The sequence below is a fragment of the Biomphalaria glabrata genome, chromosome 10 (genome assembly GCF_947242115.1).
Source record: "Biomphalaria glabrata chromosome 10, xgBioGlab47.1, whole genome shotgun sequence".
Taxonomy (NCBI): Eukaryota; Metazoa; Mollusca; class Gastropoda; family Planorbidae; genus Biomphalaria; species Biomphalaria glabrata.
The window spans coordinates 5,937,242-5,956,177 of NC_074720.1; the positions used below are offsets into that span (position 1 = coordinate 5,937,242).

An 18,936-nucleotide genomic window follows, 5' to 3' on the forward strand; every position below is an offset into this window, starting at 1 on the left:
TATACATCTTTTAAAGGAATATACGAGCCTTATGTCGATTTTGAATCGCTAAGTGTGTAGGCCCTTAAAGAATGAAGCTCTAGTAGCACTGTCTACATTATTTCGGAAAATGTGTTAAGATTAAATTAGCATGATTACACTGTAGAGTCTGTAAAATCTTTATTTTTTTAAATACGACGTTCAGAGGCCCCCTTTTACAAGAGAATATTATAAAACCTTATACAATGTAATACGTTCTACAGTGACATTCATGAGGCCTTTTTGATGGCCCAACCGGCCCGTTTGGGTACTGGCCCACCGGGCATTTGCCCGAATGCCCATGTAGCCCCTGGTGGATACTCTATTCAAATTGACATGCTGATTTAGAGTTACGAAAATATATGATAACCTCTTGAGTCTTGGATTCATTTATTTTTGGACGCGTTACAGCATAAATAATTTATAGCGATAAGATTTTATGCAGAAGATTTATACTTGCTTAGCCTGTCAGCGTTTTTTTTTAAGCAGCCTTTATCATCCTAGGGTTAGGCAATTCAAACCGGTAGGAGAAGGGAAAGATGCGTCTACGGGCGCGTACTGTGTTTTTAGCGGCCCCCGAAAAGGGAAAAGACGCTATTAGTTTTGTGTGGAATGTCCGTCCGTCCGTCCCGTTTAGATCTCGTAAACTAGAAAAAGTGAAAATCCAACATCATAATGTTTTAGGAAATTCAAAGTTCTGATGCAACGGCAATTTTTTCTTTTCTGAAAGTGAAAAATCTTAATTTTTAAATCAATTATGCGAGCAGTTTTTTCATAAAAATACACCACTTTTACAACTATTCACTTTTACAACTATTCACTATTAATAGTAGAGGAGATGACTACATACACGACATTATCACACTAATGCAAATGGTTTTAGATTTTTTTTTCAGGTTCTCATGTTACTTCACATTCACTTTCACCTATCCTTTGGTCTGCTGGACCGCTGGGGGCACCACACAAGATCTGTCAACCTTCTTTCTCCATTCTTCTCTGTCATTTGTCTTTGATAAAAATTCCATTCTGATATTCTTTCTGAAAATATTGAAACCTGCGTTTTTAGCTGCCTGGGTGGACCACTTCGGGGGCCGATTTTGAATTTGTGTTTCTACAGAAACTGTCTTTGTAACCTTGTTTTTTTATTTGCTAGGGTAGAATGCATAAATATAATATTAAAACTTATTCATTAGGATGCGTATCTTGCCTATGTGTATGAATGTGTCTTATCTATGTATGTGAATGTGTTTTGCCTATGTGTGTCGTGTTATGGAGTGTGTGTGTGTGTAAGTGTGTTTCTATGGTGACGGTAGGAAGAGGTTAGCGATTGGTTGTGAATGATGCAACATAGATGGCATTTGTCGTCACTTGGTCTTAGTTAAGACAGAGAAATACAGTGTCTTGCCTATGTGTATGGATGTGTCTTGCCTATATGTGTGGATGTGTCTGGCCTATGTGTCATGAGTGTAAACATAATTGTTACCGGTATTTGTATAAGCATTGTATGCCGCCCCCCCCCCCTTTTTTTTTTCGCTTCACTTGGAAGAAAAAAAAAACTGAATGTGATAGCGCTAAGTGTAGCTGGGTCACGTGATATGTAACAAGCTGAGCACCGAAAGTAAACACTTATATAAGTACTCTTTAAGCAAACAACAAACAAATAAACAAAACATACATAGCACTCTATCGGCCTGTTACAATGGATTTGACTGGTTGAGATTCAGACAAAAGGGATACAATGTCTGGTTGATTGCTCATTGACTGACAGCCTAGATGGTCATGAAGTCGCCGCTAAAGGTCAAGGTAACAAAGTGAGCACGGCACTTGAGGTCATCGACTTTATAACTATGTTTGAATGAGTCATTAAAGAGAACTAGTTACTGACGTGTGATTACAGTCCGTGACGAAATGTCAAATGTCAAATAGTTAATTCCTTCATTGATAAGTGACTATGTTAATATGTTTATTTATGTTAATTAAAATACCAGTTATTCATTGGAGTTGGTCTTATTTTTCCTCACAAAAGTGGTAATATTTTTGGTAAAAATAAACTGTTACATCGGGAGGTGAGGTGGTTGAGCAGTAGAGCGCTTGGCTTCCGAACCTGGTGAAAACCTGGTGAAAACAAGGACTTTTAATTGCGGGCTCTTTAGGCGCATCTGAGTCCACCCAGCTCTAATGTGTACCTGACATTAGTTGGGGAAAAGTAGAGGCGGCTGGTCGTTGTGCTGACCGCATGACACCCTCGTTAACCGTAGGCCACAGAAACAGACTTACACATCATCTGCCTTATAAGCCACAAGGTCTGAAATGGGAACTTTACTTTACTTTTACACATACAGTCAGTCCCTCCTATAGGCCGAGAATTCAATCTCATGTGGCTTCAACGTGGTGCCTCTGTCTAAATGTCTGTTACTGGAAGCGAGGCTTCTTCGGATTACCACGCTGGAGTGCCGAGGTTGGGATGAAAGAAACGTCCGATTACTCAGTACCGTAAGTCCTCCATGTTTTTCCAAAAGGAAGGCCGCCTGAAGAAGAGCCATAGACAGGCGATTCCTATAGTTGAGCTAATAGCGAGCCCAGCACCGGAGGGCTTGTGGTAATTGTGTCGAACAATGTGGACCATTCAGAAAGAACTTGGGGTAGAACTTGGTTGGCAGTGTTCTCAAACTGAACTATGCAATCGCTAATGTTCATCCTTCTTTCTTTCTTTTTTTTTTATTTCTAGTTGACGCTACCATTGCTGCTGGCTCCCTGGATTATAGTCACTGCCTTCTCATGACTAGATCTAACCAAACGTTAGTAAACGACCATACTATATTAAAGTAAATGCCAAACTTCTACAGACATTCGGCAACTGTTAAACAACCTTTGATTGTAGGTCTGTGACAAGTTTCTAGTTGACGCTACCATTGCTGCTGGCTCCCTGGTTTATACTCACTGCCTTCTCATGACTAGATCTAACTAAACGTTAGTAAACGATCATACTATATTAAAGTAAATGCCAAACTTCTACAGACATTCGGCAACTGTTAAACAACCTTTGATTGTAGGTCTGTGACAAGTTTCTAGTTGACGCTACCATTGCTGCTGGCTCCCTGGTTTATACTCACTGCCTTCTCATGACTAGATCTAACTAAACGTTAGTAAACGATAATAATATATTAAAGTAAATGCCAAACTTCTACAGACATTCGACAACTGTTAAACAACCTTTGATTGTAGGTCTGTGACAAGAGATAGAGCAAAGCGAGTGCGTGTGTGTGTTAGGGAGGGAGGGGATGACGAATGAGGGAAGAGCGGGGAAAGCACTCACTAATCAACATAGCAGACGACAATGTCTGTATGTGTCCGTGATACAGATGCTCCGATTTTATCACTAACGTAATGTGTCCGTTTTCCGGTTTTGTGTTTGATAAGTATCAGCCTTGACTACTTTATTAACTCTTTGTAGCTTCTAGTGAAATTACCAACTTATGTATTTTTTTTTAAAACGTCACTTTGAGTTTACTCTATAATAATTTCAGTTAAAGTTTTTAGAACTTAGTTAAATTAATATCACATCGAGTAAATGTTTTAGTGCAGTAATGCCCAGCCCAATTCGACCTGCGGGCCAATTTAAATTCCGATACTCGTTTTGCTGGCCACATGACCAAAAATGTACAAAAACGAAATGAAATTGATCTAAAACAGTTTATTAGAAGCTTCTGGATCTAGTACTTACATTAATTAATGGAATAATACAAAATAATCTTTTTTTTTTTACCTTTCGGGAATTGACTTCAATTGTCCATGGAACTATACTAATGATTTATCTACTTTAAAATGAGAAACATTACCAACGACTCTTTTTATTGTCTCTTATTTTGGTAAATTTTGGTGGGAAGCGTGGTCGAAAGGCTAAGTGCGCTTGAACTTGGCATGTCTTGGCTACCTAGAAGGGGGTAGAAGAACTCCTATATACCCCCTCCCCCCCCCACTGGTCCACAAATGAGACTGGACCAAAGCGCTCTGAGCATGCTATAAGCATGAAAGTAGCGCTATATAAAAAGCTATAAATAAATATTCCCATTGATGCTCCAATTTCAAGACCTAGTAAAACTAAGAATGACTTCATATTTGTTTTGTAATGCTGTTTATATATTGTCTTTTTAAACAGCCATACTTTACTAAACAAATATTTTGGCTTTATTATCATGTTGCACAAAAAAAGGAAAGATCCGTTCAACTTTTCCTGGTAGACAATAAGAATCCACTTGTAGTTTCTAGGGCTCTCCCATTTCAAACACAATGTCATAGTACCAACACATCAGAGAAAAAGTGAAGGCGCTAATGTAGATAAAGCTACAATATTCAACCTTTTTTTTTTTGGGGGGGGGGGAGGCAAGGAAGAGGGATTTTTTTGTACACTTTGCGCCGACATTTCTGCGGGCCGGATAAAACCACGTCGCGGGCCGGATGTGGCCCGCGTGCCGTATTTTGGGCACCACTGCTTTGGTTCAATGAGTTTCAATTACGTCACATTGGGTTATGGTTATTTCGCTTTGAGTTTAAGTTTTAGTACACTGAGTTAATGATTATGTCACGTATTATTACTTTTAAAGCACATCTAGTTGAACGCTATGGTACAGTGAGTTAAGTTTATAGCACACATAATTATTGTTAATGCACAATCAGCTAAAGTTATGTCAGACTGAATTAAGCCTGTTACCATAGTTATTATCTTTTTTTATTAACAACATTATTTTTAAAAGATTAAATTAGTTTTAAAATTAAAAAAAAAGAAAATTAATGCTAATAACATACACCAGTTTCGAAATAAATGTACAAATGTATATATAAGCTAAAATTTGAAATTCATTAGTTCCATCTTGAGCATGCTAATGTTAATTAAGTACTTCTAAATAGAGAGAACAATCACTTACAAAACTATGTTAGTATTAGGATTTAGGTCATACTGGTTTCTAGCTTATTGACTTATGTCGCTGTCTATGATAAAACAAATTCCTATTTCTTAATTAACCATTAAAAAAAAAGAGGACAGGACAAATGCGGTTACCAGACAAAATACAGTAATAGTAATAATATAATAAAAATCTTTATTATCCTTGAGGCAATATATATGAAAATTTATGCATTGAAAAACATTCTAACATTCATCGGTCGCGGATTCGTTGTTTCCATTTTTTTTTTCAAGACAGCCTATCACGAATCTCGAAGGACAATTCAAGTAAACCGTGAAAGATGAATGGTTTGCTATTATTAGCCAGTTATCCTCTTGGAATACTGTACAAATCTTAACACTACAAATATACACTAACACTATACATAAGCACTATACACTTGGACTATACACTAGCAATATACAGTTGGACAATACACTAGCACTATACAGTTGGACAATACACTAGCACTATACAGTTGGACAATACACTAGCACTATACAGTTGGACAATACACTAGTACTATACAGTTGGACAATACACTAGCACTATACACTTGGACTATACACTAGCACTATACAGTTGGACAATACACTAGCACTATACAGTTGGACAATACACTAGCACTATACAGTTGGACAATACACTAGCACTATACAGTTGGACTATACACTAGCACTATACAGTTGGACAATACACTAGCACTAAACAGTTGGACAATACACTAGCACTAAACAGTTGGACAATACACTAGAATTAAACAGTTGGACAATACACTAGCACTATACAGTTGGACAATACACTAGCACTAAACAGTTGGACTATACACTAGCACTAAACAGTTGGACAATACACTAGCACTAAACAGTTGGACAATACACTAGCACTAAACACTTGGACAATACACTAGCACTAAACAGTTGGACAATACACTAGAATTAAACAGTTGGACAATACACTAGCACTATACATTTGGACAATACACTAGCACTATACAGTTGGACAATACACTAGCACTATACATTTGGACAATACACTAGCACTATACAGTTGGACAATACACTAGCACTATAGAGTTGGACAATACACTAGCACTATACAGTTGGACAATACACTAGCACTAAACAGTTGGACAATACACTAGCACTAAACAGTTGGACAATACACTAGCACTATACACTTGGACAATACACTAGCACTAAACAGTTGGACAATACACTAGCACTAAACAGTTGGACAATACACTAGCACTAAACAGTTGGACAATACACTAGCACTATACACTTGGACAATACACTAGCACTAAACAGTTGGACAATACACTAGCACTATAGAGTTGGACAATACACTAGCACTATACAGTTGGACAATACACTAGCACTAAACAGTTGGACAATACACTAGCACTAAACAGTTGGACAATACACTAGCACTATACACTTGGACAATACACTAGCACTAAACAGTTGGACAATACACTAGCACTATACAGTTGGACAATACACTAGCACTATACAGTTGGGCAATACACTAGCACTAAACAGTTGGACAATACACTAGCACTAAACACTTGGACAATACACTAGCACTATAGAGTTGGACAATACACTAGCACTATACAGTTGGACAATACACTAGCACTAAACAGTTGGACAATACACTAGCACTATACAGTTGGACAATACACTAGCACTAAACAGTTGGACAATACACTAGCACTAAACAGTTGGACAATACACTAGCACTATACACTTGGACAATACACTAGCACTAAACAGTTGGACAATACACTAGCACTATACAGTTGGACAATACACTAGCACTATACAGTTGGGCAATACACTAGCACTAAACAGTTGGACAATACACTAGCACTAAACACTTGGACAATACACTAGCACTACAGAGTTGGACAATACACTAGCACTATACAGTTGGACAATACACTAGCACTAAACAGTTGGACAATACACTAGCACTAAACAGTTGGACAATACACTAGCACTATACAGTTGGACAATACACTAGCACTATACAGTTGGACAATACACTAGCACTAAACAGTTGGACAATACACTAGCACTAAACAGTTGGACAATACACTAGCACTATACACTTGGACAATACACTAGCACTAAACAGTTGGACAATACACTAGCACTATACAGTTGGACAATACACTAGCACTATACAGTTGGGCAATACACTAGCACTAAACAGTTGGACAATACACTAGCACTAAACACTTGGACAATACACTAGCACTATAGAGTTGGACAATACACTAGCACTATACAGTTGGACAATACACTAGCACTAAACAGTTGGACAATACACTAGCACTATACAGTTGGACAATACACTAGCACTATACAGTTGGACAATACACAAGCACTAAACAGTTGGACAATACACTAGCACTAAACAGTTGGACAATACACTAGCACTATACACTTGGACAATACACTAGCACTAAACAGTTGGACAATACACTAGCACAATACACTTGGACAATACACTAGCACTAAACAGTTGGACAATACACTAGCACTATACAGTTGGACAATACACTAGCACTATACAGTTGGGCAATACACTAGCACTAAACAGTTGGACAATACACTAGCACTAAACACTTGGACAATACACTAGCACTATAGAGTTGGACAATACACTAGCACTATACAGTTGGACAATACACTAGCACTAAACAGTTGGACAATACACTAGCACTAAACAGTTGGACAATACACTAGCACTATACAGTTGGACAATACACTAGGACTATACAGTTGGACACAACACTAGCACTAAACAGTTGGACAATACACTAGCACTAAACAGTTGGACAATACACTAGCACTATACACTTGGACAATACACTAGCACTAAACAGTTGGACAATACACTAGCACTATACAGTTGGACAATACACTAGCACTATACAGTTGGGCAATACACTAGCACTAAATAGTTGGACAATACACTAGCACTAAACACTTGGACAATACACTAGCACTATAGAGTTGGACAATACACTAGCACTAAACAGTTGGACAATACACTAGCACTATACAGTTGGACAATACACTAGCACTATACAGTTGGGCAATACACTAGCACTAAACAGTTGGACAATACACTAGCACTAAACACTTGGACAATACACTAGCACTATAGAGTTGGACAATACACTAGCACTAAACAGTTGGACAATACACTAGCACTAAACAGTTGGACAATACACTAGCACTAAACAGTTGGACAATACACTAGCACTATACAGTTGGACAATACACTAGCACTAGACAGTTGGACAATACACTAGCACTAAACAGTTGGACTATACACTAGCATTCTACACATGATAAAACAAGAATAACACTTAAAAAAAACGCATACGAATTAGTTTGGATCAGTCATGTAATTACATTTGTAATAGATCTAGACTCTTAGACCAACACCAATACATCTGTGAGATATTTCTTATTTGTATCTCTCTGAATACGTCAAGGTCATTTTACTTACCTGGACCAGTTGGGAAAATTGGGGGGGGGGTGAGGGAGAAAGAAAGGCATATCTGGGTAAAAGTATTTATAAAAATAAAAGGGGGGGGGGAGGACGACCTAAATTCAACATACTAACCACTCTGCTAGTGAGGTTCTTATGACTATAGAAAATTGTATATATATATTGTTCGTTTCAAAATTTTCAAAAATTACATTAAAGAGGCGATCTTTATAGGGGACTAATTCAGCCTATACCGTCAATTCAGTCAAGCAAAATTTCTTTCCCTTGTTCGAGATACCAAAGAAAACAATTAGTTGCCAATAGTTAATTAACGAATTGGTTATTTTTTGTTATATTGATTCTTGTGTTGTCATGTAAAAAGAAATACTTGTGCAAAATTTCAGCCCCTAATCCGAGACTGGATGAAAGAGACATAACGTGTACACACTTTTTACTAGATAGACTGACAGACAGACAGACAGAGTGAGTGGCTATGAGCTTTGTAATCTGCAGCCACAGAATATGACAGTGTATTTTGGACTCTATTTCAACTAGAACAGTGTTTCCCTGTGTTCCCCTTAACCCTAGGGTTCCGCGAGGCCTGAATAGGTGTTCCACGAGCTACTGGAATAGTCAACTAGTAGGCCAATAAAGTGAATTAATCTCTCTTAACAATTATGCAAAGTGTTCTCTTAAATACTCAGAATGTGCAAAGTGTTCCGTTCAGGAAAAAGTTTGGGAACCACTGAATTAGAAAAACAAAACTTCCTTTAAGAAAGTTTTTATGTCATTAAAATTGAGCAAATTAAAACAATATTCTTGGATGACGTATGTTTCATTTTATAGGGTATTATTGTCCATTCTATTTTTGTGTACTGGGGGTGCGGTGGCTGAGTGGTTAAGCGCTTGGCTTCTGAATCTGGGTTCCTGGGTTCGAATCTAGGGGAAGACTGGGGTTTTGAATTTCGGTATATTTGGGGCGCCCCGGAGTCCACCCAACTCTAATGGGTGCCTGATTTTAGTTGGGGAAAGTAAAGTCGGTTGGACGTTGTGCTGGCCACATGACACCCTGCTCGTTAACTGTTAGCCAAAGAAACCGATGACCTTTACATCGTCTGCCCCATAGGTCGCAAAGTTCGAGAAGGGAACTTTACTTTTACTTTTTTGGTGTATCAGTGGAAGAAGGTATCCTTGCTGTGTCTTTGATTGAAGGTCTATGTCTTTGATTGAAGGTATGTGTCTTTGATTGAAGATCTGTGTTTTGATTGAAGATCTGTGTCTTTGATTGAAGATATGTGTCTTTAATTGAAGATCTGTGTCTTTGATTGAATGTGTGTGGTCTTTGATTGAAAGTATGTGTTTTTGATTGAAGATCTGTGTCTTTGATTGAAGGTCTGTGTTTTGATTGAAGATCTGTGTCTTTGATTGAAGGTGTGTGGTCTTTGATAGAAGGTATGTGTATTTGATTGAAGCTCTGTGACTTTTATTGAAGGTCTGTGTCTTTGATTTAAGGTCTGTGTCTTTGATTGAAGTTCTGTGGTCTTTGATTGAAGGTATGTGTCTTTGATTGAAGGTCTGTGTCTTTCATTGAAGGTCTGTGGTCTTTGATTGAAGATCTATGTCTTTGATTGAAGGTCTGTGCTTTGATTGAAGATCTGTGTTTTTGATTGAAGGTATGTGTCTTTGATTGAAGATCTGTGTCTTTGATTGAAGATCTGTGTCTTTGATTGAAGGTCTGTGCTTTGATTGAAGATCTGTGTCTTTGATTGAAGGTCTGTGTCTTTGATTTAAGGTCTGTGGTCTTCGATTGAAGGTATTTGTCTTTGATTTAAAGGTATGTGTCTTTGAATGATGGAGCTACAATTAGGTGTTAGTGTGAGGAATGAGCGAGAGAGAAAATGAGAGAAAGTGTGTGTGTGTGTGTGAGTATAGGACAGAGAGAGAGAGAGAGGGTGAGTGAGAGAAAGGGGTCGAGAAAAGCGCTCACCAATCTTCTACACAGACAAGTGGGTGTGTGTCCGTGTTTCGACACAGATATGCCAAGTCCGCCGTTGTTCATAATGTGTTTACATCCGGCTTTTGTGTTAAGGATCTGCATGCACATCCCATTTCAGTTGGCACTATCTGAGACAACTGAGATAATAGTGCACGGCTAAAACAAAAGTTTTATTGTGTAGCAGATTGAATAATTGGATTGTCGATTTAGATTTAATGAGTGTTGAGTGAATAGTGAGTGCTTTCCGTATTTGTTTACAGTGTTCATTTATATCGAATCAAGACAGTTTCTATCGATTGTCAATTTATTATAAGGTGTCGTTTTTTTTGTGTTTTCATTTAGGAAGTGTTTTTTCAAAACAAAATTAGTTTCAAAGTTTCAACGGAGGAGTTTTAAAGCGTCATACGCCTAACAAACAATACAACAGAGAACAAAGAGGGATAGATTGAGGACACAATGGCCAAAGATAGCCATAGGTCTAATGATGCTGACCGTAAGTCTCTGCCCCAGGACGAGAGGAAAGAGGTCATTGACTTGCTGACACGGAACGGCCTTCATCCTGAATCACAAGCTCAGGTAGGACCTGATTGAATGACATTCATATGACGTTATGCATGCGCAGTGCTAGATCTATATGTCTCTCACAGCGTACTTTTCCCTTTTTATCTTTCGTTCTGTCTCTCCCCCTTCTCTCTCTTTCTCCCTCTCTCCACATCTCTCCCACTCTGTACCCATTAGGACAACTATTTGATTAATTCGATTTATATTAAATCATTAAAACTAATACTATCGGCTTCTTGTAATAATGTATTTTGTCCAATGATTCTGTATAATTGAATTGATCTGAAATATTCACTATGTCCTTGTTAAAGTAGAAATTAAATCCAATCCATGTTTTCTAATTGATAAGTTAACAGTTTTAACTTCATTTTAAATCAACTGATATCATTATCTAAGCTTGGAAACAGTTTGTCCTTAAATTCTATAAGATGGCTATAATCATTATACTAATGTTCTCTCCTCGGGTAGCATATTTCTATTTTAGAAAATCATGTAGGGCCTACACTATTTTTCATATATTTCAAAATCTAAGAACTTGTCATCTAGATTCTAGAATGCCATCGCACTGCAGTGATTGTTGAGATAACAATATTTTTCATGCCAATAATTTTTCAAAGACGCATAAAATCATCTTGTTCTGGGCCGATTACTATTACAATCATGTTGGTCAATCATGTTGGCTCAATCTTCACTTCAAAAAATTGTTTTGAGCCCTGTGCGAGGATGCCTACTTTGCCTATGCCTAAGGCCGGCCCTGCTCTGGCTGAAAAAAAAAAAAAAAGGAGAAATTCCACAATACTGTGAAGAGCAGATACCGAGATGGTCATATTTCAATGTCCACTACGATTCAGTAGAAGGGAGCACGAAGAAAGGGTCGTCCAAGGAAAGGCTGGCTGGACAACGTCAAAGAATGGACCGGCCTATGTACTAATATCCTGCTAAGAACAGCAACTGACAGTAAATTTGGAGGGATTTGGTTAGGTGAGCTGTTGTATCATCCCTGCGACATAAATCAAAGAACTTTTTTTTTTACCTTACTTTTACCTAGGGTGGCCGAGGGGCTAAGTGCGCTTGAACTTGGCTTGTCTTGGCTACCTAGAAGGGGGATCGAGGTTCGACACCCGACTCGGGCAGAGTTGCGTTTATTGAGTGCCTAAAGGCAGCACGGAAACCAACTCCTAGATACCCCCTCCCTCCCACTGGTCCACAAATGAGATTGGACCAAAGCGCTCTGAGCATGCTATAAGCATGAAAGTAGCGCTATATAAAAGCTATAATAATAATCACTAAGTCTGTTGGACCGTTGGGGCACCATGCAAGATTTGTCGACCGTTCTCCATTCCTCTCTGTGTTTTGCTGTCTCTGTCTATCTTAGAATCTCTTTCAATGGCAAGTCCGTTGTTTCCTTTATGTTGTCTTTCCATCGCTTTCTCTGTCTGCCTCTTCTTCTTTTTCCTGGTACTGTTCCTTGAAGGAAGGTCTTTGCTAGCCCCGAAGACCTATTAATATGGCCATAGATTTTTAGCTTGTGTTTTTCTTTATGCACGGATTGTTAGCAATGATCATTTAAAGAGTCAAAGGACAGATAACATGAACTATGGTTACGAAAATGGTGAACACGTCTGTGAATACATGAACTGTTAATGTCTTGCTCAAACTAGAACAATCCAGTCACCAATTTAATTTACTCGACGGGGAGTAAGACAACTCTAAGCCAACTACCTGTTGAGGTGTTAGTCATTTCCAGGTAAGAAAACTTCTGCCACGCTCCAATAATTCTCACCATAACGAGTTTCACCACTCCAAGTAGACCAATGTCCTGATGAGTAAGTAGGTTTAAAAAAAAACACCACCTTGTCGGTATATTTTCTCTCATTAAAAAAAAACTACCATTTAGATTCCCATGTGCTGTATATTCTAGAATTCAGGGGTTCTCAATCTGTGGGTCGCGACCCCCTTGGGGGTCGATTGACGATTTGCCATGGGTCGCCAGAGACCATCGAAAAAATGAAACTATTCTTCTATTGCTGTGTGTCTGAGCGGAAGGGGGGGGGGGTCGCGGCAGAGTGTGGGATTGTAAAGAGGGGTCGCTGAGCTTAAAAGGTTGAAGTTCTAGAATTCTAGATGCTCTATTTCTCGGCCAATAGTTTTCAATTTCAATGACTTGGGAGGTTTTTAAGCTTTTAATGTATATTGGGAAAAAAATAAATAAATAGAGCACTACAGTTCGATATACCTCACAATCACATTCTCGTGTCTTATGTCAGTTTTTTTGTTTTCTACGTCTTTCGGTTCATCTTTTAGATTTGACCCCAGACCGAGCCTCCCTCAAGATGACGTACGTGGAGGTGGGGGTGGTGGCAGCGGGCAGGATCCGTACCCGGAACCAAAGAGACGACTGTCCAGAGCGCATACCCAAGACCAGGCAGCCAGTGTTTAGATAATGTCCTCTGAAGAATTGGAATCTCGGTTTTCTCCCGATGCGAGACGTCTTATCTTATCTTATATAATACAGACGTTACTTCAAAAAAGGAGATGATTACGTCCTACGCGTCATACATCTAGTCATGCATGTTAACCAATGACTTAAATTCTGCCAGGTCACTGGTTTTCCTGGCTGGCTCAGGCAACCCATTCCATGCTCTGATAGCACTAGGGAAGAAGGAGAATTTGTACAAATTTGTCCTAGTATATGGAACGAAGAATGTGCCTTTATCTTTGTGTCTTTCTGAGTATTTTGTTAGATTTTGTTTTTGTATTTGAAGATTATGGTTCAGTGTTCTATGTATAACCAGGCAGCCATCCGCAGTGTTTTTTTCATGGGGTAACTATCCGCAGAAATAAGAGATTTATCTTTCCTTTACTTCTTCTTCTCGTCCAAACTCTTGAGCGACGAAGAGAATTATACATATAGATTATTGCTACTTTACTTTTAAGTCTTCTATCCTGAAGGCTTTCTAAATTTAGTGATTTTACTAAAGGTGTTACTCTAGTCAAATGTGAATATTCGTTTGTTATGAATCTCACTGCTCTATTTTGTGTCTGTTCCAGTTTCTTAATGTTTTATTGAGACATGTCTCACAGTACTAGAGTAAATATTTTGAGAGATAAGAATATAGGACAAAATAAAGACAAGCTATTTTCTATTATGAGAGAACGAAACTACTGACTTTTGGATATTACAATATACTTGGTTGACCTCTGACACAATCATATTCCTTAAAAAACGAATTGATTTTCATTTAGTGTCACTGGTTCAGCATATTTAATTTCATTTACTCTCTTATCTTATAAATTAAAGACGTTCTTCTAAAGAAAAATGATTAAAATATAGCGTTCTAAAGCTGGTCTATTTAGGTATTGATTAAACATTCAACTCTTCAACATTAAGTTTCTTTTTACATTTACGATCCCATGGCCGAGATTTGAAATCTCAATAATAAGTTATCATATCGCAAGCAATTTTGGAGGCAATGGTGGTGGTCATTGTTCCAGACCAAAACATATTGTTGTAAACTTGTTCCCCCCCGACTAACCATTTTTCCCACGTGAGAACTTTTTGGATTTTGTTTATGTTTGGAGGTGAAACTGACCTGAGCGGGTGTGTTGATGTGTAAAGTAACTGCAGTTATGATCGCGGATTTTTCAACGGATGATTGTTTTTCTTGAATCGGTTTTTGTGACAAGTTGTATGTACATTGGATTAGGAGAACTGTGAAGTTATTTCGATTACTTGGAGTATTGACTGTTCGTAGTAGATTGTGCTGCTGCAACCAGAAGGACATCGGCGACCTGACAATCGGTGAGTTAACTTTCTTTAGTCTACTCCAAAGTCGTAACAATATGCAATATGACAGGCCACTGGAACAGACCAAATCTTCTGTAGCATAATGTCCAGTTGGCTTTGTTTGCTCGAGTTGCGGAGAAATATGTAGGTCACAACTGGGTCTGCGTAGTCACGTTAAAAAAACATTGCACTCAGCTTCGGAATGGAAGACATTGCCATTCGTACTGTTATATAGCTAACCCTAACAAACAACAATCACAATGTTTTCTGTCGCCGTCGACCAATCTGACGCCATTATTCGGCTATATTTTTTGTACCCGACAATAATAACTCGCCCAACACTTTCTATTGTCTAAACAGAAGGAGTCTAAATGAAGGTCACGCGTAGAACGTAATCATCTTCTCTTTTGAAGTAACGTCTGTATTTTATAAGATAAGAAGGCTCTGCTTTTGTTGTGATCTATGTGTGTTTCCTGTAGCTCAGACGTGGCTGTGTTTTCTGGTATTAACATTAACTTTAATTTAGGATTCGAACCGGGTCCGTTTAGATCCTGTTCTTTAGTGGAGACCAGTGTTTCCCAAACTGTTTTCGGTGGAACCCTAGCGTTCCGCGAGGCCTGAATAGATGTTCCACGAACTACTGGAATAATTAATTAGTAGGTCATCACATGAAAAAAAAAAAAAAAACAACTAACAGAGTAAAAGTGTTCCGCTTAATATTCAGAATGTGTCAAGTGTTCCGTTAAGGAAAAAAAAGTTTGGGAAACTGGTGTAGACTATCAGCAAGAGATTTCTTAAAGTGCTAGCAAGATATAGATCTTCGAATGGGTAAGTCACTCTAGGATAATGTGCTAGCGCGAGATGAGATTTGAACGCCCTTTTTCATGTTAATTGCCATGTACTCACTTTCCTTACAAAGTTTCTATCAACTCTGTCTGTCTGTCTGGAACTATTTTCGTACACGTATCTTCTCCCACACTCTATTTCGGATCAAATGGAAACTTATAAAAAAAAAATATATTTATCTACTTAACAAAACATGAACGAATAAAAAAAAAATTAAAGTGTGGCAATTTACGTCTCGAGAGACGATCTTTTCCCTTTGCAACTTCTTGTGTGACTAAAGAGTCCAATCCTTGATACACAGCTACGATTGCAGGTTGGGCATATATAATCACCAGGCCCCGTTGCATTTTCACCCTTCTTTCTGTTTCTGTTGTGTATGACTTCTGCAATCCGTGACCCTTCCTTTATGCTCTCTCTCCATGTGGATCTATCTAGTGCCACCTCTTCCCAGAGCTTCATGTCGCGTTTGCATACATCCGTATAATGTAAAAGTGACCAGCGGCTCTCCTGCCTTCTATTAGATCGCCTTACAGAATGTCTTGTGGAAGTCGACCTACTAGCATTCTACGAACGTGGCCAAGCCAGCCAAGGTGTCTGCTGCTGATAACAGAGCGGATGTCCTGGCACCCTGCACTTTGTAGCACTTCCTCATTGGTTATCCTATCTTGCCACCTTATTTTAAAGATCCGCCATATGCATCGGAGGTGGAAGACATTCAGCTTTTTTTTTCCTGCCATGAGTAGGTTGACCATGTTTCACTTCCGTATAGCAAGGTGCTCAACACACAGGTCCGGTAGACTAGGGCTTTAGTACTGCTAGTCAGCAATATGTTGTCCCACACTCTATTCTGCAACCGTGACATGGTGGTCATTGCTTTGGCTATCCTGTTGTTAATATCTTCATCCAGTAGAGTATTGATGGATATGATGTAGCCAAGATAGCAAAAGTGATCCACAATTTCTAGTGGTTGGCCATTAATGTTTACTTGAGGTGCAGTATTTGTGTTGTGGACTAGGAAAAAATAAACTATTAGTGTTAATCATTTAATTTTGTTTCAGATAACACAAAAAAAAAGAGCTAAACCATACCATCTTGAGATATATGACAGTAATTAGCGGTTTTCCCCATTAAATAAGCGATGTTTTTAAAAAACGTTTTTTTTCATTTGCTTGTCATTATTTAAAAGAACAAACAGATATAGTCTAGATCTGACTGCTTTGGAGGTGACCATTTTAGCATGGGCACAGCCGCCTATAGGACTACTGCTGTCATTGAGCTCATGAGACCTATACTTGTCGTCATTGCATTGGTTCACAAAACTAACGATACCATTAACCCATGCCATGCTAACGAGTGCTGCTTTAAAAATAACACATTTGTAGCTTCTTTTGAATGAATTCTGTGGGCGTCGTTATTTTTTTTTTTAATTCTACTAAAATAGCAACAGACCTGACTAATACCGCTGACCTACTAACACTCGAAGCAGGAAAGAGTTAATCTAACAATCAATGCAGAGCTACTGTACTTGTGTGTCTGTGTCTGTGAGTGTGGATTTGACTTTTATGTAATGAACTGTAGTTGCCAGTAAGGGGGTTAAAAGGGGGGTGGTGGAGGACTTGATACTAAAATGAGGTCAACCACCGTAAACATCTTTTTTTTTCCCGTCCAACTATTTCCAGGTGTTTCCAGGTGTCGGGGCTAATCTAACTCGTTGTAGAAGCGCCCCCCCCCCCCCTTAACCTGACACTGCCACGTGTAAGAACATTGTGCCAGCAGCCCTTGCGCCGCAGGTGGCTCGTCGGTCAGTCGCCAAGGGGCTTGGACGGTGGAACAGGGAAGGAGTCATTGCACCGTTAGTCCCTCGATAGTAATTTATGTACTTTGAGATTGATGTTGAACATGACGCTCTAGTTAACGTTTAGTGTTAATTGTACATAAACAACTTGGTCCAGATCTTGTGGCCTACAGACCACACTAGTTCCTGTTTAGTGTTACCGTTACGTAAACCATGCACCTTTTTTAAGAAAAGGAAAGATCAAGCAAGAAGGAACACTAATTCACGGTAAGAAGGGGAGAACACCAAAGAACAAATAGCAATAGATATAGATATATATATAGACTGGAAAAAGGAAATAACTTCATGTAACTTGAAAACATGTATATCTATTGTTGTCGGATTTCCGAATTCTGAAAAGTTGCATGGTCTTCAGTCTTAGAGATTAAACAAAACTATACTGCTCATAAATGCTGTATAATAAAGTACACAAAATAGCAAGTCACAAATTTTCGTTTCATAAAACTCTTTTATCGGCCAGTCTATATTTATTTGCCTATGCAAATAACACAATAATAAAATATGGTTAACTTTCCCTGTACTTACTTTTATAGTCCCTTGGAACCACGATAAATGGTTTAATGACCTTTACAATTTCCCCCATATTATATAATATTTAAACTATCGGAGTCAACGGAGTGGGCGTGGTCAATGTCTAAATCGTAAACTCTAAAGACAGTGAAGTTTTGCAACAGTTGAAATTTTAGAAGCTATAAAAACAAAGCAGTTTAAGATGAGTGCCAGATATGCACCATGATTCAAACAATGCCTGTTATGATCTGTGTAGTTCAATAATTTTGTGTAAAATTGAAGTAGTGTATGTTTACTGTTGTAATTATCTTGTCTCGAGAGATGATTCCTTTCTGGAGAACTACTCCTGTCATAGATGTGGTAAACACATGCGTGCATAAACCAAAAGAATATTGGTTGTAAATTTAAGAAAGATAACTCTACGAATGACAATAAGGCTACACGACGGATGTTTATCAACAATGAAGAATGACGTGAACATTATCACAAGGCCCACCAGACTGCAACTGACAAATCTTGTGTTCACCACTGGTGCGCACTAAAAAACGGCGGTGCAGTTGCAGAATTTCATATGTGCCTCCTGGTAGTCCAAGCACCCCGTCGTACATTACTACTGGTGCGCACCATCAACGGCGGTGCAAGTGCAGAATTTTAACAATACCAACGCAGCTACAAGGACTGTTGGAAGCATATCTTTAGTTGATAGTTCAGAGTCTCAATGATTTACTGTCGAACTCCTGATGTTTCCTCAAGATTAACTCTTAAAGCTTATGACCACAATGAAGCAAGGCTTCGTAATCAAAAGTATCTCTCCTAGATGAAATGCCCCTTTAGCCTAGCGAATTCCATACTGCTATGAACTCCCGATTTAGAGGCACCAGTTATATTGACCCTGTATTTTATCTGATAA

At 38.5% G+C, this 18,936-nt stretch overlaps 1 protein-coding gene across 5 annotated transcripts in view; it reads left to right on the top strand.

Annotated features, from left to right (window-relative positions):
- The window catches only part of LOC106054514 (DNA damage-regulated autophagy modulator protein 1-like), a 95,731-nt gene that overhangs the window by 4,939 nt on the left and 71,856 nt on the right, over nucleotides 1-18,936 (top strand). For 2 of the 5 annotated variants that reach the window (XR_008780212.1, XM_056044419.1), the window contains exon 1: nucleotides 10,126-11,043. Coding sequence is in view for 4 of the 5 variants with exons in the window: in XM_056044419.1 (XP_055900394.1) it covers nucleotides 10,924-11,043 (120 nt within the window). In the remaining variant the exon portion in view is untranslated. Of the gene's footprint in view, nucleotides 1-10,125; nucleotides 11,044-18,936 lie in introns of those variants that run through there. The other 3 variants (XM_056044421.1, XM_056044420.1, XM_056044422.1) reach the window with 3 other exon arrangements.